The sequence below is a fragment of the Eucyclogobius newberryi genome, unplaced genomic scaffold, assembly GCF_026437365.1.
Source record: "Eucyclogobius newberryi isolate DKJ021-1_F unplaced genomic scaffold, fEucNew1.0.hap1 SCAF_21, whole genome shotgun sequence".
Lineage (NCBI taxonomy): Eukaryota > Metazoa > Chordata > Actinopteri > Gobiiformes > Gobiidae > Eucyclogobius > Eucyclogobius newberryi.
Window position 1 is genome coordinate 28,779,223 of NW_027315846.1, and position 18,294 is coordinate 28,797,516.

Below are 18,294 nucleotides of genomic sequence, written 5' to 3' on the forward strand. Positions count from 1 at the left end.
CTGCACCTCCAGCATTGACCGTCTGAGATGAGTCTGTCCACAGGAGGTGGAGCGGCTGGTGTCCTGGTGCAGCGGTAATAACCTGGAGTTCAACGCCCAGAAGACAGTGGAGATGATCTTGGACTTCAGGAAAGTCACAGCCGGGCGGTAAAGGGAGTATGGTTTCACTAACCTCTTTGTTTACTATCAAACAAACCTCTCCATCAGCCGTGAGCTGATAGTTGACAAAGAGGGTAGTTTCAAGTGAAACCATACTCCCTTTACCAGGAGGTCCCGCCCGGTGGGCAGGTCCTACTCAGAGGAGGATAAATATCCAAGTTCCCGGTCTTGATTTGCAGATTGAGAATGACTCTCAGATGAGAGTCGAAACGTTACTAGATGACGACAACACGCACTGCACTGTTCACTTTCTGCACTACAGAAGTAAATTCAACTGTACATTTTGTGTACAGAGTAAACCTATTTTATTTTTGTCTTATAGCCTATTTTTTATTTTATCCTATCACAGATTTAAATAGTTTTTCGTTTTGACTTATATAGTTGTTTTCATCATTGTATTATATTTCATTGTTCATTGTTTTATGATGCACTGAATCACCAAAGCAAGTTCCTATGTTTGTGAATTCTGTTGATTTTCCAATGGCAATAAACTTGTTCTGATTCTGGTTGAATTGTAGTTAAAGTGGCACCAAGGAAAAGTGATGTACAATTACAGAAAAACAGACATTTTTCTTGTTATTGTTCCTGCAAATTGCCTGCCTGTCCATCCTGCACTTTTTATTCAAGTATTCCTCAAACAGCAAATCATTTTATCCAGGTGGTATTTGAAAATGTATTGTCTTCTGTGCATGTTTACCACCGAGTAAACTACAGTGTCGGTTTTACAGGAAGCCCAGCCATTAGTTTATAATTAAAAGAGTTCAGAGAACGTTTTGAACTGAGGGATTTGAGGTCAAATAAGCCGGAATGACAACAACACGTAGTTATGTGCGTGTGTGTGTCTGTCTGTCTGTGTGTGTGTCTGTCTGTCTGTGCGTGTGTGTGTCTGTCTGTCTGTGTGTGTGTCTGTCTGTCTGTGTGTGTGTCTGTCTGTCTGTGCGTGTGTGTGTCTGTCTGTCTGTGTGTGTGTCTGTCTGTCTGTGCGTGTGTGTGTCTGTCTGTCTGTGTGTGTGTGTGTCTGTCTGTCTGTGCGTGTGTGTTGTATGCGTGTGTGTGTGTCTGCGTGTGTGTGTGTGTGCGTGTGTGTGTCTGTGTCTGCGTGCATGTGTGTGTGCATGTGCGTGTGTGTGTCTGTGTCTGCGTGCATGTGTGTGTGCATGTGCGTGTGTGTGTCTGCGTGCATGTGTGTGTGCATGTGCGTGTGTGTGTCTGTGTCTGCGTGCATGTGTGTGTGCATGTGCGTGTGTTGTATGCGTGTGTGTCTGCGTGTGTGTGTTGTATGCGTGTGTGTGTGTGTGTCTGTGTCTGCGTGCATGTGTGTGTGCATGTGCGTGTGTTGTATGCGTGTGTGTCTGCGTGTGTGTGTTGTATGCGTGTGTATGCGTGTGTGTGTGTCTGTGTCTGCGTGTGTGTGTTGTATGCGTGTGTGTGTGTGTGTCTGTGTCTGCGTGCATGTGTGTGTGCATGTGCGTGTGTTGTATGCGTGTGTGTCTGCGTGTGTGTGTTGTATGCGTGTGTGTGCATGTGTGTGTGCATGTGCATGTGCATGTGCGCGCCTCCGAGCCGCCAGGGGGCGCCTGCTGCCTGTCATAAAGTCCTGCGGTTTGCCGAGGCCCAGCCATGTTGAGAGTGTGAGAGCGCAGCCCGCCATTGTGTGATCGGCTCCGGACAGAAACAGTCCCGCATCAGAGCCACACTCTGCCCCACACTCACGCATTGTGCTCCCGCCGCGTGTATCCAGGACCAGACCCCACACTCCGGCTCCGGGCGTGAGACATGTCAGCCAGCGGCCTCGTGGAGCAGCAACAGCGCGGACACTTGTGATCGGCCGAGGCCCCACGCAGCACACGGCTAACAGGCTAACAGGCTAACTGGATAGCTTAGCTCCACTGTAGGCCTGAGCACCTGCGAACGGACTGACTGCTCCTGACCAGCGGCATCTATTTCTCCCCCTCCTCTCCTCTCATAAATCAAACCTTCATGAATCACCTGGACCCAATCCAGAGACCGAAAGGCCAAGGAAACAAAGGTAAGCGCCTGCGGCTCGTGTCCTTGTGCTCCCGAACCCCGGTGCTCGTGTCCTGTGTCCTGGCTCTTAAGACGTGTGCGCCCGCTGTGGGAACTACGTGCTCCGCGCGGCCCGCGCTCTCACTTTGACCCGCTCTCACGCTTAAGTGTCGACACGTTTATCACGCATGACGACGCGGCACCAGAGTTCCCTTCAGTCCCAAACACTGAGCCGAGTGTGTTTGGCGGGAGCAGCTCTGACAGTGCGGCTAACGCCACGGCTAACACTGGAGCTAACACTGGAGCTAAAGGAGGAAGCACGCGCCGCACACTGGGCCAGTTTCCTGGTTGGAGCGTTTAGGCTCTGGAGCCAAGTGCGGAAGTGCGGCCTTGTTATTCCCCCTGGAAGAATCTCTCCTCCCGAATGGAGCCGTGGACCTGGAGGCCCGGTATGTCCGCTCAGCACGCCGTCCTGAACTCTGCCCGCCGGTGGCACCAGAGCAGCCCGGGGTGTCCTGGTCCCGGGGTGTCCTGGTCCCGGGGTGTCCTGGTCCCGGGGACAGGAGCGTGTAGCTCCGTGCCTAATGCGCCTCCGCCGCGGTTCATGGGTCTAAAGCGGTAAAAGATCGGAACACATGGAACTATAGTTCTATGACCCAATGTTTAGTCTTTAACTTGTGCTCCCGGAAATCCCACATGGACATGTTGGGTTCTCTCACCCAAAACATCAAGGAACTGTGTTTATTTTGGATATGTTTATAAGTTTGGTTTATTTAGTTTAATCGAATTCAATAGACAAATGTTTTGGCAATTTAAAACATGCTGGAAAATAAGGCAGCCCAAGAAACTGTTCTGTTGGGCCACAAACAAAAGCCGTTTTAATTAGACTTCCTTGTGTGGCTCAGTTTCCTGACCAGATGTAGCTTTATTTGAGTTCTGCATTTGTTTCATTAACGTGTTGTATATGACCCAGACAAGTACCATATCTACATGGAATGCTTATTGTACAGCATTACACCTGGCTCTAACCCTAACCCTAACCTGTATGCTTTGTTTTCTTGTAACTGTTACATGTAAATGTTAAGATAAGCCCTCCTTATCTCCCAGTAATCCATCAGTGTATCATATATTCTTATTTACTGCTTAACTGTCAAACTAACCCACAAGCCTCTGTGTTCTTGTGTTTCCAGTGCAAAACGGAGCTGTGACCCAAAAGGATACTTTGAATGACGATGAGTTTGAGCCTTACCTGAACACTCAGGCCCGACAGGTGAGCATGGACTTTCCTCTGCAGTGGTGGTAGATGTTCTGGGCCTGTGAGCAGGGGTGAACGTCTATCACGGGTTCATTTGGACCGCTTTAGTCTTAGCTCCACACTACAGATGCTGCACTTGTTTTCCTGTTTTATTAAAGGCAGTGTTAAGACCAAAAGAGTGTTTGTGCAACACACTCATTCTATATTTCACAATTATTGTAGTTCTGCTCCTACGCATTAATTGCTGGAAGCCCAGAATGAATGTATAAAAATAGATTTTATAGTTTGTTACATTTTCATAGAACTCTGCTGTGTTATCCTTTCTACAAATCCTATTTTCATATCAGAATTGTACTGTCCTAGTTACTCCTGGTTGACTAACGTTTGTCCTTGTTTCCCACAGAGCAATGCCTATACGGCCATGTCAGACTCCTACATGCCCAGCTACTACAGCCCCTCCATAGGATTCTCCTACTCTCTGAACGAGGCAGCATGGTCCACAGGCGGAGACCCTCCCATGCCTTACCTGGCCTCTTATGGACAGCTGAGCAACGGGGAGCCCCACTACCTCCCAGATGCTATGTTTGGTCAGCCGGGCCCTCTGGGAAACAACCCTTTCCTTGGGCAGCATGGCTTCAACTTCTTTCCCAGCGGCATCGACTTCGCTACGTGGGGCAGCAACAGCTCTCAGGGACAGTCGGGGACACCGCAGAGCTCAGGCTACAGTAACAACTACGCTTACGCCCCCAGCTCATTAGGAGGCGCTATGATTGATGGACAGTCCCCATTTGCACCGGCCAATGAGCCCCTGAACAAGGCTCCTGGCATGAACAGCTTAGACCAGAGCATGGCGGGACTGAAGATTGGCAGCACTGCTCCAGGGGGAAATGGGGACATTGCTCCTAAAGTGCTTGGTTCTGCTTTACCTGGTGGGGGCCCCTTGGGTCCTGTGTCCTCTGTGGGCCCCCCCAGCATGCCTCCCGTGTCTATAGCTCCTGCTAAGCCTGCCTCCTGGGCAGACATTGCCAGCAAACCAGCCAAGCCTCAGCCCAAGCTGAAAACCAAGGGTGGCATGGCCGGCGCCAACCTCCCGCCTCCGCCCATTAAACACAACATGGACATTGGCACGTGGGACAACAAGGGTAGCATGCCTAAGGCTGCCACCCCTCAACAGGTGCCTCCAGCTCCCACCAACGGGCAGCCTCCTAACCAGGCCTCCCCCCAGCCCGGTGCCACTGCTGTTGGGACACCCCAGCTGCCTCTGAGCAACGGGCAGCTGGGGACACCTGGGTCCCAGATGGGCCAGCTGCAAGCAGGTCAGCCTGCCATGGCTCCTCTGTCCCAGTGTCCCCCTCCCTCCAGCCAACAGCAGGCCTCTCAGCCCAGCCGCTGGATCCCCCCTCGCAGCCGCACCAATGGCTTTGGAGAGGGCAGTGGGACGGGCCAGTCTCCCCCTTCCTCTGCCGGAGTGCCCGTGCTGGCGGGTGTGCCCTCTGAACCTCACCCCGTCTTAGAGAAGCTGCGCATGGTAAACAACTACAACCCTAAGGACTTTGATTGGAACCCCAAACAAGGACGCGTGTTCATCATCAAGAGCTACTCTGAGGACGACATCCACCGCTCCATCAAGTACAACATCTGGTGCAGCACTGAGCATGGGAACAAACGTCTGGACGCAGCTTACCGCTCTTTGGGAGCCAAGGGCCCTCTGTATCTGCTGTTCAGCGTCAACGGTAGTGGGCACTTCTGCGGCGTGGCTGAGATGCGCTCTCCCGTGGACTACAATACATCTGCAGGCGTATGGTCGCAGGACAAGTGGAAGGGCCGCTTTGACGTTCGCTGGATCTTTGTAAAGGACGTTCCCAACAGTCAGCTGAGGCACATCCGACTGGAGAACAATGAGAACAAGCCAGTGACCAACTCCCGGGACACGCAAGAGGTGCCCCTGGACAAGGCTCGGCAGGTGCTCAAGATTATCGCCGCTTATAAACACACCACCTCCATCTTCGATGACTTCTCTCACTACGAGAAACGCCAGGAGGAGGAGGAGTGTGTCAAAAAGGTAACCACGGAGTCCTACTCCTCTCTGGGATACTTGGTGTTACTTTGAAATACTATCTGGTTTTGCAGAGCTTAAAGGAGACATGCTACATGTACCTTGTTGTCCACCAAGTAATGTTTGTTTTCCTGCATTCAAAAGGCCACTGCTCCGACAATATTACAGTGGCTAACACATGGATAGATGAAATGATACAGCATTAATATTACATATTGTGTACATAACTTCAAACTTTTCCTAAAAACTAATAGACCAAGATGTATTGATGTATTTTCATTGCAGACTACATTAATTTTCTGATGAAACAAGTTCCTAATTTTTAATATAGAGTTTATCTCAAATGTACTTTTTTCTTTTCCTCTTTCTGGCCTGCCAGTAGTGGCCATACAAACTTAAAGGCGCAATGGACGATTTTTCGGCGATTTGAGAACTCGGGCGGAAGTGCTCGTGCCACTCCCCCGTGTACATGCCACTCCCCCGTGTGGACCGATACAACACACACGTGCGTTTGTTTATTAGCGCTGCGGATCGCGTCACATCTCTCGTCTCCCGTAGATTTCTGTCTCTTCTGAGCTCGAACAGTCTTTCTCCGTCTTCATTTTGTCCCGTACACTGAAGGAACTATATTATGATAGATTAATGCGCTTAGACACATGGAAACGTGGGGATGAGCCGCACGCGGCTGCAGGTGAGCGATAGGTGCGTTTTATGATTGATACGTGGCAGGACTAATCGTCCATTACACCGTTTAATGCCTGATCTTGGAAGCTAATCAGGGAGGGATCTGGATAGTACTTGGATGAGACCTCAGGAATGCTGGGTGAAAGTGTTAGTGAGCATGTCATGTGTTTAAAGCATGTACATCTATGTTCATTAACATGTCACCAACTAGACAAAGAATGAATAAATCCCATAAAATTACATTTTAGATCAATATTGGAATTTACAAATGTTGAATATAAAACATGATCTGCCGGAGTCTGAGCAGCCAAGGGCACAAGATATAGTCTTCAATATTTCAATCCATATGTTTTTATTCTCCTGGTTCTTCAACTGAATTGAATAGTTGAGTTGCTAGTCCTGGTTGTTGCACATGACCTGAACATGTCAGTTGAGGTCATGTGTTTGTAGAGTCACATGTTCACAAAGGGTTATGCCCACCTGTAGGTTGTTCATGGTCAACCATCACTAAATGCAGAGTGAAAAGCTATACCTGTCAATTCATGTAGTAGTCTATTGATTATTTTCCTCTATTAATCTGAATGTACCAAAAAAATTACAAACTCTTAATGTCACGTAAGTTTGTCCCCAAAACTGCAACATTTCACTTCAAACTGTTCTGTTGTATATAAAGAATATATATGAAGGAATAATTAAATTAAACGGTAACAGTTTCTATACATTTGCGTTTGTCACGTGACTTTAAATAAGACGGTTGTTTGTAAAACTGTTGGTGAGGCCAGTGTCGCTGTTTTGACCTGTAACTCTGCAGTCATGTGTTAGCATTAGCTCCGCGTGCCGTCATCGTGGACTTTGTTTCACACGACAAAACTCTGCTTCCCCGTCGCAAGACGCTGTCTCTGCTTAAGGTGCTGTAGGTCCTCGTAGAACAGATTCACGTTTAATTAAATATGTAAGTTAAATATGTAAGTGAAAGGAATAATGAACGCTAAAAAAAAGATGATTTTGATTCATTGTTGCAGGCCTTGTAATGCACAATTACGCCACTAGAGTGTGCCGAGTGCCCTCATACAACTGTGACTCCCTGACTGCAGTATTTATGGACTAGTGTTGATCATTGGCACCATATCAGCCCTGTATTGGTCAGTATTACTGTTTAACATTTTGTGATGCCAGAAGCACCGATATTAGTGCCAATATTACGCCCTCGGCTTACCAACACGGTTTACCAACAGAGGCTGCTGTATTCTAACACAACTGGTGGTGAACTTTGATCTAGTCGATTATTCTGAGCCAAAAAACTCAAATGACAACGTTAGACTTTCAAAAGCTCTAGACACATTTTCATTTAAATTTAAACAAATTCCATTGTGACCCACGATACACGTGATGTTTTTCCCTTTAATTAAACGATTAGGTTAGACATATTTACCAGTAGCGCACAGTGTCTCCCCAGAATGTTTTAAAGGGATAGTAAATATGCCTCATACAGGGTCGCATTTTCCTCCAAGGTAAATGTACCATAAACACACTATTACATGTGTAGAAGTCTAAACACACTATTACATGGTGTATAAGTCTAAACACACTATTACATGGTGTATAAGTCTAAACACACTATTACATGTGTATAAGTCTAAACACACTATTACATGTGTATAAGCCTAAACACACTATTACATGGTGTATAAGTCTAAACACACTATTACATGGTGTATAAGTCTAAACACACTATTACATGGTGTATAAGTCTAAACACACTATTACATGGTGTATAAGTCTAAACACACTATTACATGGTGTATAAGTCTAAACACACTATTACATGGTGTATAAGTCTAAACACACTATTACATGTGTATAAGTCTAAACACACTATTACATGTGTATAAGTCTAAACACACTATTACATGGTGTATAAGTCTAAACACACTATTACATGGTGTATAAGTCTAAACACACTATTACATGGTGTATAAGTCTAAACACACTATTACATGGTGTATTAGTCTAAACACACTATTACATGTGTATAAGTCTAAACACACTATTACATGTGTATAAGTCTAAACACACTATTACATGGTGTATTAGTCTAAACACACTGTGTATAAGTCTAAACACGATCAAGAAATTTGAATATTTGTTCCCTAAAACGTAATAGAATCATGGAAATGATAAACGTAAAGACGTAGTGGTTTAAATGTATTACTAGTGAGCACTGTACCAAAATACACCATTTTGGTATGTAATGAATATTGGTACAGTAATTGGTGAAGACAGTATTATAATTTAGAAACATCAGCTCTTCTGGGTCTTTTCATCCCTTGGACACAGGCGGCCTCAGTCAGGATCATAGATCGTACTCTGATACTTCAGAGGTGAGCAGAGTTTAGTGAATACATTAATTTAAAGAGCTACTTTTTTTTTGTGCCTTTTTCCGGGCCACTAGAGGGCAGTCTGACTGGTGGTTGTGCCGCGCCCGCCGCAAAAAAGAAGCTTTTCCAACTTTTCTGCGCCGGGTTTTAGGGCTGGTTTATTTTCCCCCATGTCAAAACTGATGGCGGGCCATTTAGATTTATTATGTTAGGGATGTCACCCTCGCCCTGAATGTATGTAGCGAGGCCCCTGGTGCTCTGATATGACCCCTGGTGCACTGATATGACCCCTGGTGCACTGATATGACCCCTGGTGCTCTGATATGACCCCTGGTGCACTGATATGGCCCCTGGTGCTCTGATATGACCCCTGGTGCTCTGATATGACCCCTGGTGCTCTGATATGACCCCTGGTGCACTGATATGACCCCTGGTGCTCTGATATGGCCCCTGGTGCACTGATATGGCCCCTGGTGCTCTGATATGACCCCTGGTGCTCTGATATGACCCCTGGTGCACTGATATGGCCCCTGGTGCTCTGATATGACCCCTGGTGCACTGATATGGACATTTTATACCTATGTTATGTGAAAGGCTTTGGCCAATAACCGATGTTAGGCTGGTATTTTCTATAAGTTTGGTAATTTTATACATTAAAAAACTTTGCTATGAACTTTTTTTTAATCTAAATTAAAGATCAAACCTATTACATTAGATGCATAGTAATCTTTGGGGGGGATTGTTGGAGCTATCATTTACCGTAATTGTCAGACTTTCAAACCCCTCAGACCGTACAGTGGTGCATCTACATCTGAGGAGACGAGAGATGATGCCATCCGTGGCGCTAATAAACACGTGTAGAGGCGCGGCTGTAGCGTGCTTCTGCACCAGGTGTGATGGGAGGCGGCCTCTTTGAAACAGGAGGGTGGGGGTGAGTGTGCTCATGCACATTTTAAAGATGGGTACTAATGGTCTGAGTTCTCCAATCGGTGAAAAGTCCTCTTTAATTAAGGGGTGCTGTACAGCCCGAAAAGTATGATATTTTAATTATATGTAGGCGGATGTCATTTGTCACCTTGACAACCGCAGTCTCAGTGTGATGAGGTCTAAAACCTGACTGAAAAACATGAAATGAGTTGTTTGTTAAGAGGACTGTTGTAAACGACCTTTTTAAGGACTTTGTCCCAAAATGTCAGATTAGAGATGGACCGGTCATGACTCAGATTGAAGCGACATGTTAAAACTGAGTGAATGGTGCTAACAAACTGTTCAGCACAGACTTTAGAAATCTGGAGGGTCACACATGGAGGCAGCATGTAGATGAACTCAGATTGGTGATGAGCTCATGGACAGTTTTGTCAGTTACAGGTGCAAAGTGAGTCAGCTCCAAGTGCCTTGGTGGTTTTAGGGTAATTTTTTGCATTGTGGGATTAATTAATTAATGGCATTAAAAATGCTTATAGCATTTTTAATGCCCTGAACTCGTTACACTTGGGAAATGAGTTGTAACGGCAGCTGAGCTGAAGGGTTTGTTCATCTGTTACTGCAGCTTCCAACTTTTTCAGAAAAATATCTTTCCCTAGTTCTGCATAAAATGAGGTTGTACATGTTCAGCTTCTCTTTGTAAATCTCTTTTTGAACCTGGAGCCGTTCGGCCCTGCGGCACGCCCTTTTCTCCATGGAGCCTTCTGCTTTAAAAAAAAATGTTTAGCCTTCATGGTGTCAATGGTGTCCAGAATATTCAGAACACTAGATGTAACGGAGTTCAAGACATTTTCAAAGTTTATCATTTCCATAAACAGTGCACCTGTGCCATCATTTGTGTCTCCTCTGAACAGCTGCAGGACCAGCCGGTGGTTTAAACAAAACGGACAGGTCAAAGAAGAAACAGAAATGATCAGAGCAGCATCGACCACAATGACATTTGAAATATATTTACCCCCTTTGTAATTGTTGACTTTTCGGGCTATACAGCGCTCGTGAATAAAACACGATATTTACGAAGAGAATAGAACCTGTCCATATACGGGTGGCACCTGACCATAAACCGCAGGTGTTCACGTTGTAACATGAGACATGTGCTCATGAATAATCGCAGCTGCGAATGTGTCGTGCAACGCACCAGAGTTCTGACTTACTAATTAGACTTAAGTGAAAAGGAATTGGATTGTAATAAAACTGACAGATTTTTTAAGCTTAAACACATCACAGCTGTCCCTACTGTCCCCTCTGTCTCTACTGTCCCCTCTGTCTCTACTGTCCCCTCTGTCTCTACTGTCCCCTCTGTCTCTACTGTCCCCTCTGTCTCTACTGGCCCCTCTGTCTCTACTGGCCCCGCTGTCTCTACTGGCCCCTCTGTCTCTACTGGCCCCTCTGTCTCTACTGTCCCCTCTGGTCCCTACTGGCCCCTCTGTCTCTACTGGCCCCTCTGTCTCTACTGGCCCCTCTGTCTCTACTGGCCCCTCTGTCTCTACTGGCCCCTCTGTCTCTACTGGCCCCTCTGTCTCTACTGGCCCCTCTGTCTCTACTGAGCTCGTACTTATGGAGAGTGTGACGTAACATGAGTTATTACACATGAATATGGTCCATGTGGTGATGCACATGTGTCTTTTGACCTGTGAGTCAGGTCTGGACACGTCTCATTTCACTGCAGCAGGTTCTAAACTGCAGACTGTACATCACATGTGAACGCTCCACGTGTCTTTGTTCTGCAGCGTCCAGAGTCACTTCCTCATTAGACTCATTTCTCCTTGACCGAGTCTGATTGTGATAAAACACAATGTTTTGAAGCTTAAAACACTGAGTGACCACTGTCCACAAATACTTGTACTTTTTGCTAGCAGGCCCCCTGGTGGCCGTTTATGTCTACTTTACATATTTTTACTGGCAGTTGTAATAACCACAGGGTTCAAAGTTTGGGAAGAAAGTTCAGTAGACTTTAACCTGTGCTAGCGGGCTAAAGAAATGATATAGTACTTTTTGGTCATATTATTCTAGCCAATGGGTCAAGCTTTTGAACAGGTTTTTGGAATAACCCAGACTGAGATCACTAGTCACATGCGTAAAAGCTGTAAAGAGCCCGTTTTTTTCAGTGTGCATCGACAAGCATTTTGTTGAATATATTTTTGTATAGTACATGCATCTTTCACCTCTTTTGGGAAACTCAGATTTACACATTTTCACATTGTTTTTAGCAGTTATGAGTATTTGTGGTCTCCAAAACATCAATGTAATTTTTATTATCACAGGAGCTAAAATTCTAGTATAACGGTTGTTACAACTTGTTCCGAATATACTTTTTGATACAAAAAGGTCAAAGCACCAAAATGCCTGTTCCTAGAGATCTGAAACTGTACACAGTTGTCATGACACCAGCATGTACAGTGAACAGCATAAACACAATGAAGTATGTCTTTAGGACCGTTACAAATTGACAATATTCAGGCGAGACTAAAAAAAGGATGTTTGGTTTATGTTTGGGCTTGTGTAGTGCAAGTTCTGAAGCCCTGACAGTGTGACATGTGCACATCTGCAGAAACTAGAAGGTCTAAGCTTTCTAATGATGCATCACACTCACATGTGGAACATAACGTACTCTTTTAATAAGCCATTTGGGTCCAACCATTGTGCTGTGTGGATGAAATGGGCGGATGGTAACGGGTTAAAGGATGCAACATGATAAACACGCCAAAGGACAACCTGTTAACTATTTCATCCCCACAGACACCTCCACCCTTTTTGTTTTCTGGTGTCAGACCTGACTCACGGGTCAAGACGACATGTGCATCATTACTCTGGACCATATGTCTGTGTAAATATGTTACAACGTAACACTCACTCGATAAGTACGAGCTCAGGAGCAGATGATCCAGATGTGAAGACGGATAAGTCAGCTCAGAGTCATCAAGGACAGTGGGGACACCTCAGATGTGCTCTCGGTTTGTTAAGCTTAAAAATGCTGTTTTATTACATTTCAACTCAGTCACTGAGAAATAAGTCTAATTAGACAGAAGAATGCGCTGCTAGAACCTGTGTTTCAGAGACAGCCGGGGCATCACTCCCCTGTCCTTGTGTGCAAGTGTCTCATGTTACTACGTTGGCACCTTTGGCTTATTGACGGGTGCGGTCTGACTGTGCCTTTTCTCAGTGCATGGTGTGCAGTGGACTGGTTTGGTTGTGATGGAATGGGGCGGGGTAGAGCATTGAGTCTGAATGACGTCGCGGCTTGGTCTATTTTTAGCGCTACAGGGCCAGTTACCCAGATGATTCGGACAATCACAAGCCAAAATGGCAGACGCAGAATGTACAAAGCTTTTTCATTTCCCTCAGCGAAAATGATGTTCCTGGAGCGCAATTTCTACATGAAACGATCAGGCCCGAGGGTGGACAAGGGGGCACGAGGGTGGTCGAGGGTGGACCGCGCCTAAATAAACACGTGCAGTGTTCTTGCTGAGGGGTTGTGGCATGGTGACCTGCCATGCTCAAAAGATACCGCCAGGTATTAAGATAACCGTGTGCGCGCGTAAAGCACCACGACGCTGTCCGTGCTCGCGCCGTAGTACTTTTCGCTCGCGTGTCCCAGGGCAGGACATCTCCCCTCGCTCTGTGGTCGGTGCAGTCGTGCCCCGGGGCAGGCCATCTGCCCTCGCCCTGTGGTCGGTGCAGTCGTGTCCCGGGGCAGGACATCTCCCCTCGCTCTGTGGTCGGTGCAGTCGTGCCCCGAGGCAGGACATCTCCCCTCGCTCTGTGGTCGGTGCAGTCGTGTCCCGGGACAAGACATCTCCCCTCGCTCTGTGGTCGGTGCAGTCGTGTCCCGGGACAGGACATCTCCCCTCGCTCTGTGGTCGGTGCAGTCGTGTCTCGGGACAGGACATGTGTGCTTGTCAGAGGGATGTAAACTGAATGTGTGCCTTTGCTGAGTCGGTGCTCTTGGTGTGTGGCAGGTGGAGGTCCAGGGCAGCGAGCCATATCCCAGCAACCCCAGCAGCCGGAGTCATTACAGGATCCAGGTAACGTGCCGCATCAGCAGCTACACAAGTCCAGCCTGGAGGGCACACAATCTGTAACATACAAAACATTCAACTGCTGCACAAGTGCATTATTCTTTGTAAGAAATACTTGTACTTGGTGCATTATTCTTTGTAAGAAATACTTAGTTGGTGCATTATTCTTTGTAAGAAATACTTAGTTGGTGCATTATTCTTTGTAAGAAATACTTATAGTTGGTGCATTGTTCTTGCTTGTTTCAGGAGCGTCAGGGTCGGGTGAAGTAAGCGTTGGGACGCCCCCTCTGGCCTGAAGTGGAACACTTTCTCTGCTGATCTCTATAATTCTACTAGGGGTGATGAACTAACAAGGACAACAAACTAAATGAAGACTTTCTTGATTTCTTTTGACTTTAAAGACTTACTTCGAACTTCTAGTAAAAAAAGAAAAAGGAAACAAATATTCATAGGACTACAACTTAATGCATAGCACCCTTAGGTGAACCTTTTTTTGCCCCACCCCATTCCACTACATATGCTTTCATCCTCGTATGCTGCTTTTCTTTTCTAAATGAGAGGATCATTTTCTTTTTCTATGGTCCAAGAGCCAGCCTCTAATTCTCCTGCCACACAGATCCAACATAAATGTGTCTTGTCGGCGTTTAATCGTTTCCAAAGTGAAGAATGGGCCGTTTGTCTCGTTTTCATCCTCCTGAGGACATGCCAGCGTGGACCGTGCCAGTGGACACTCTTCATGGGACGTTCTGTTGCTCACCATCCTTTTTGGTTTTGAGGACTGCTCAACGGTCTCGCATTGTGTTTGAGTGGATGCTGTAGGGAAGTGTCTGGTGGCTGTCAAATGGGTTGAAATGTTAAGTTAATTTCACTGTCAAAAAACCAAATTGGATTTAATTTCCATGTCTTTCCCTTTGGACAAGTGGATCTCATGCTACAGGCTGCTCTTTTGTTTCTCCTTCCCTCTGTTTTTTTCTAAAAGACAGTGATAATTCGAGTGGCCTTGTCCCCACTCTTTCTATTAATCACTTCAAAGGTAATAAATGTGATATATTGAGCAAAAGTGTGTGTGCGTGTGCGCCTTCTCCTGGTTTAAGGCCTGTCCCGACCGTTCTGAATGAGCTAAACTTTGGGCCGTCCACACACTGACCTAACATCTCCTCTGTCCGCTCAGCCACTCGCGCACAGTCACGTCACCTTCACTCACAATGTCTTTACAGTACAAATGCAAGCTCCTCTTTCATAACTACTGGCTTTGATTTGTGGCAGAATAAAGACGCTCCACAAAGACCTGGTGTGGCCCCTTCTTGGCTTTTCTCCACTACAGGAGCCTTAACCTGCACATTTACATCGAGAGTGGAATCACTTGAATTGGGGTCGAGTGTCAAAATAATCAATATTTTTAACTTACTGGACTAATATAAAGTTCCATTTTGGTTTCTACAGATGTATTAGACACTAAATCATGCCATACAGTTTTAAGGCTTATAATTAAAGCAAAGCAACTTTTTGATTTTAAATGGATTTATTTTTTCTGAGCATAGGCATTCTTTGATCTCTAATTTTTAGCCTTTAGTTTCCCAGGCACCAGACTTTAAATTATTCTAAGGACACATTTTAGACTGAGGTGACCCCCAGTTTAGATACTTTTTAGGGCCGAGGGCCACTTCATGAGCACGACCCTGGTCGAGGGCCCGTTCAATTAGCCTAAATGGGCCACAACTAAAATACTTGACTGTTAAACTATTTGATAAATATGAATGTGTGGGGCATTTTTGTCTATTATGTAATCTGGAATTTGAAAACCCATTTTTAACCTGAGAGTGATGAGAACAAAACTGTTTAAAAGAAAATGAGCTTTGTATTAGATCTAGAACCAACTCATTCAAAGAGTGAATTCATATCAATGTCAAAACAAGTAAAGGAGCCAAGTAAATACAAGAGAAATATAGACTTTGAACCTTTCCAAGGCTCTTTAGACCCGTGTGAGTCCTGGTTCAGTCCTGGTTTGGTTCAGACCTGGTTCAGTCCTGGTTTGGTTCAGACCTGGTTCAGTCCTGGTTTGGGTCGGACCTGGTTCAGTTCTAGAGTTAACTACAAATACGACAGATTGTAATATATTTTTATAACTGAACTTAAAGCTTTGAAGAACTAAAGTAGCAAATTAACAGCCCCAAAATATTGTCACAAACTGGTATGGGGCTGTCAACTCTCCCACTGAGGAGAAGGAGGAGGAGGAGGAGGAGGAGGAGGAGGAAGAAAAAGAAAGAAGAAGAAGGATGAGGAGGAGGAGGAGCAAACAGACCATGGTGCATTCTGGGAATGGCCAGAATCATAATGAATAAACCTGTACACAAAAACATAACATGCCCAATATATTTCCTAGAGTCGCATTTGTACAAAAGACTAGAGCTTTTTTCAGTACATTGAATATTTGCATGTTATGCCTTGTTACACCAGCAGAGGGTGCCATGGTAACGCACTCGAGAGAGAAGCAACATGACCTCAGCACTGAGCATGGCACCTGGAACTAACCGCTCAGTTTTGTGAAAAGGGCCCAACAGTGACATGACATGATATATATATATATATATATATATATATATATATATATATATATATATATATATATATAGATATATATATATATATATATATATATATATATATATATATATATATATATATACAGCTCATTTATGAAGGACGAGCGGTGCAGCCTTCACGTGTCGGAGCTGCGTGTGTTTTAAGATAAGATAAGATGAGCCTTTATTTAATGGGGAAATTCCAGTGTTACAACACAAAGTAGCTACAGCAGTGTCCTAAGGTAAGATAAGATAAGATATTCCTTTATTGTCCACACATGGGGAAATTGAATTGTTGCAACGCAGTAGATACAGAGGAAAAGGACAGAAAACTTAATAGAAGAACTCTTATAAACAAAACTATAGACAAAACCACTCATTTCTTAATAAGGAGGGGAAAAATAAATAAAGATAAAATAAAATCAGCTAGAGTAAGACAAGATAATACTAATAATAATGGTAAAAAAAACCACTCTATTTTCATCAGTTATATGCACATGAATGTGACAGAATTGCACATGGTTAGGTCAGTATTGCACGTGTTCAGAACTAACAGTGTTTGTTATAAAGTCTGACAGCAGCAGAAGGAAAGACCAGGACGGAGCTGGACTTCTTGATGACTTTGTCCAGCTTCTTCCTCTCCCTCTCTGTGATGCTGCTGCTCCAGCAGACCACACCTACAGGAGCTGATGCACCACAGAGTCATAGAAGGTCTTCAGGAGTGGCCCTGTCAGGAGTGGCCCTGTCAGGAGTGGCCCTGTCACTCCAAAAGACCTGAGTCTCCTCAGGAGGTAGAGCCGACCTCTGGCTCTTCCTGTACAGTCTGTGTTATGAGTCCAGTTTGTGGTTCAGATGAACACCAGGTCCTTGTATGAGTCACTCTCTCAATGTCCCGTCCCTGGATGTTCACTGGTGACGGGGGCGTGGCCTCTGTGGAAGTCCACCACCATCTCCTTGATCTTCCCCGCGTTGATGAGGAGGTGGTTCCACAAAGTCCTGCTCCAGTCCTCTGTACTCCGCATCATCGTCGTCTGTGATGAGTCCGATGATGGCAAAGTCATCAGAGAACTTCTGCAGGACACAGCTGTCTGAGGTCTGCAGTGTAGAGGGTGAAGAGAAAGGGCGCGAGGACAGTGCCCTGGGGCCTCCCACACTGCAGGTCCCCCACCAAGTCCCTCACACTGCAGGTTCCTCACACTGCAGGTTCCTCACACTGCAGGTCCCCCACACTGCAGGTCTAAGTGTCAGACACACAGTCCCGTGCTCTCACAAACTGGGGTCGGTCTGTGAGGTCGTCCAGGATCCACTCTGCCAGGTCATACTCCACACCAGCCGTCTCCAGCTTGTCCCTCAGGAGCTGATGGTGTTGATGGCGCTGGAGAGATCAAAGAACAGGATCCTCACAGAGCTGCCAGGCTTCTCCAGGTGAGAGAGAGAGCGGTGCAGCAGGGAGATGACGGCGTCCTCCACTCCGATGCCAGGCCGATATGCAAACTGCAGCGGGTCCATGGCTGAGCTCACGGTGGAGCGGAGGTGGTCCAGGACCAGCTCCAGTGTCTTCATCAGGTGGGACGTGAGAGCCACTGGCCTGAAGCTGTTGAGGTCTTTGGGGCGCGGTGTCTTAGGCACAGGTACCAGACAGGAGGTCTTCTAGACCTGTGGTACCACCCTCAGCTTCAGGCTCATGTTGAAGACATGCTCCATAACTCCACACAGTTCATCTGCAGGACTTAAGGGGCCTGGGGCTGATGCCGTCAGGTCCTGCTGCTGTCAGTGGTTGGCAGGGGGACTGTGTGCTGGGGGGACGGGTGAGTCCAGGTGAAGTGGGGAGCTGATGGGTTCAGTACTCAGTCCAATTCTGTTTACTCTTTACATGCTGCCGTTAGGTCACATGATCAGGTCACATGGCATTAACTTCCACTGCTCTGCAGACGACACTCAGCTGTATTTATTAATGAACCTGATCAGAGCGATCAAGTACAGACTTAGTACTTGTGTGAAGGAGATAAAAACCTGGAGGACACTTGATGATCTGCTTCTTAACCCTGAAAAAAACGAGGTCATTGTGCTGGAGGTCATTGTGCTGGAGGTCATTGTGCTGGAGGTCATTGTGCTGGTCCTAAACATGTACGAGACGCTCTATCTGAGCAGATAGTCACACTTGACAATG

The 18,294-nt window shown here is 46.0% G+C and overlaps 2 protein-coding genes across 4 annotated transcripts in view; both read left to right on the forward strand.

Annotated features, from left to right (window-relative positions):
* The window catches only part of LOC140370223 (protein NLRC3-like), a 300,708-nt gene that overhangs the window by 175,589 nt on the left and 106,825 nt on the right, over positions 1-18,294 (forward strand). The gene's annotated exons all lie outside the window — the stretch shown is intronic.
* Positions 1,748-14,602, forward strand: ythdf2 (YTH N6-methyladenosine RNA binding protein F2). Its single transcript, XM_072457291.1, has 5 exons — positions 1,748-2,188; positions 3,357-3,436; positions 3,825-5,483; positions 13,483-13,548; positions 13,789-14,602. The coding sequence occupies exons 1-5, from the start codon at positions 2,140-2,142 to the stop codon at positions 13,810-13,812; spliced, it is 1,878 nt and encodes a 625-aa protein (XP_072313392.1). The 5' UTR covers positions 1,748-2,139; the 3' UTR covers positions 13,813-14,602.

Excerpts from the sequence above, each read along its gene's own strand:
- ythdf2 (XM_072457291.1), top strand. The coding sequence starts at position 2,140 with ATGAATCACCTGGACCCAATCCAGAGACCGAAAGGCCAAGGAAACAAA. Across the intron at positions 2,189-3,356 it reads GAAAGGCCAAGGAAACAAAG|TGCAAAACGGAGCTGTGACC; the intron begins GTAAGCGCCTGC and ends TTGTGTTTCCAG. Across the intron at positions 3,437-3,824 it reads TGAACACTCAGGCCCGACAG|AGCAATGCCTATACGGCCAT; the intron begins GTGAGCATGGAC and ends TGTTTCCCACAG.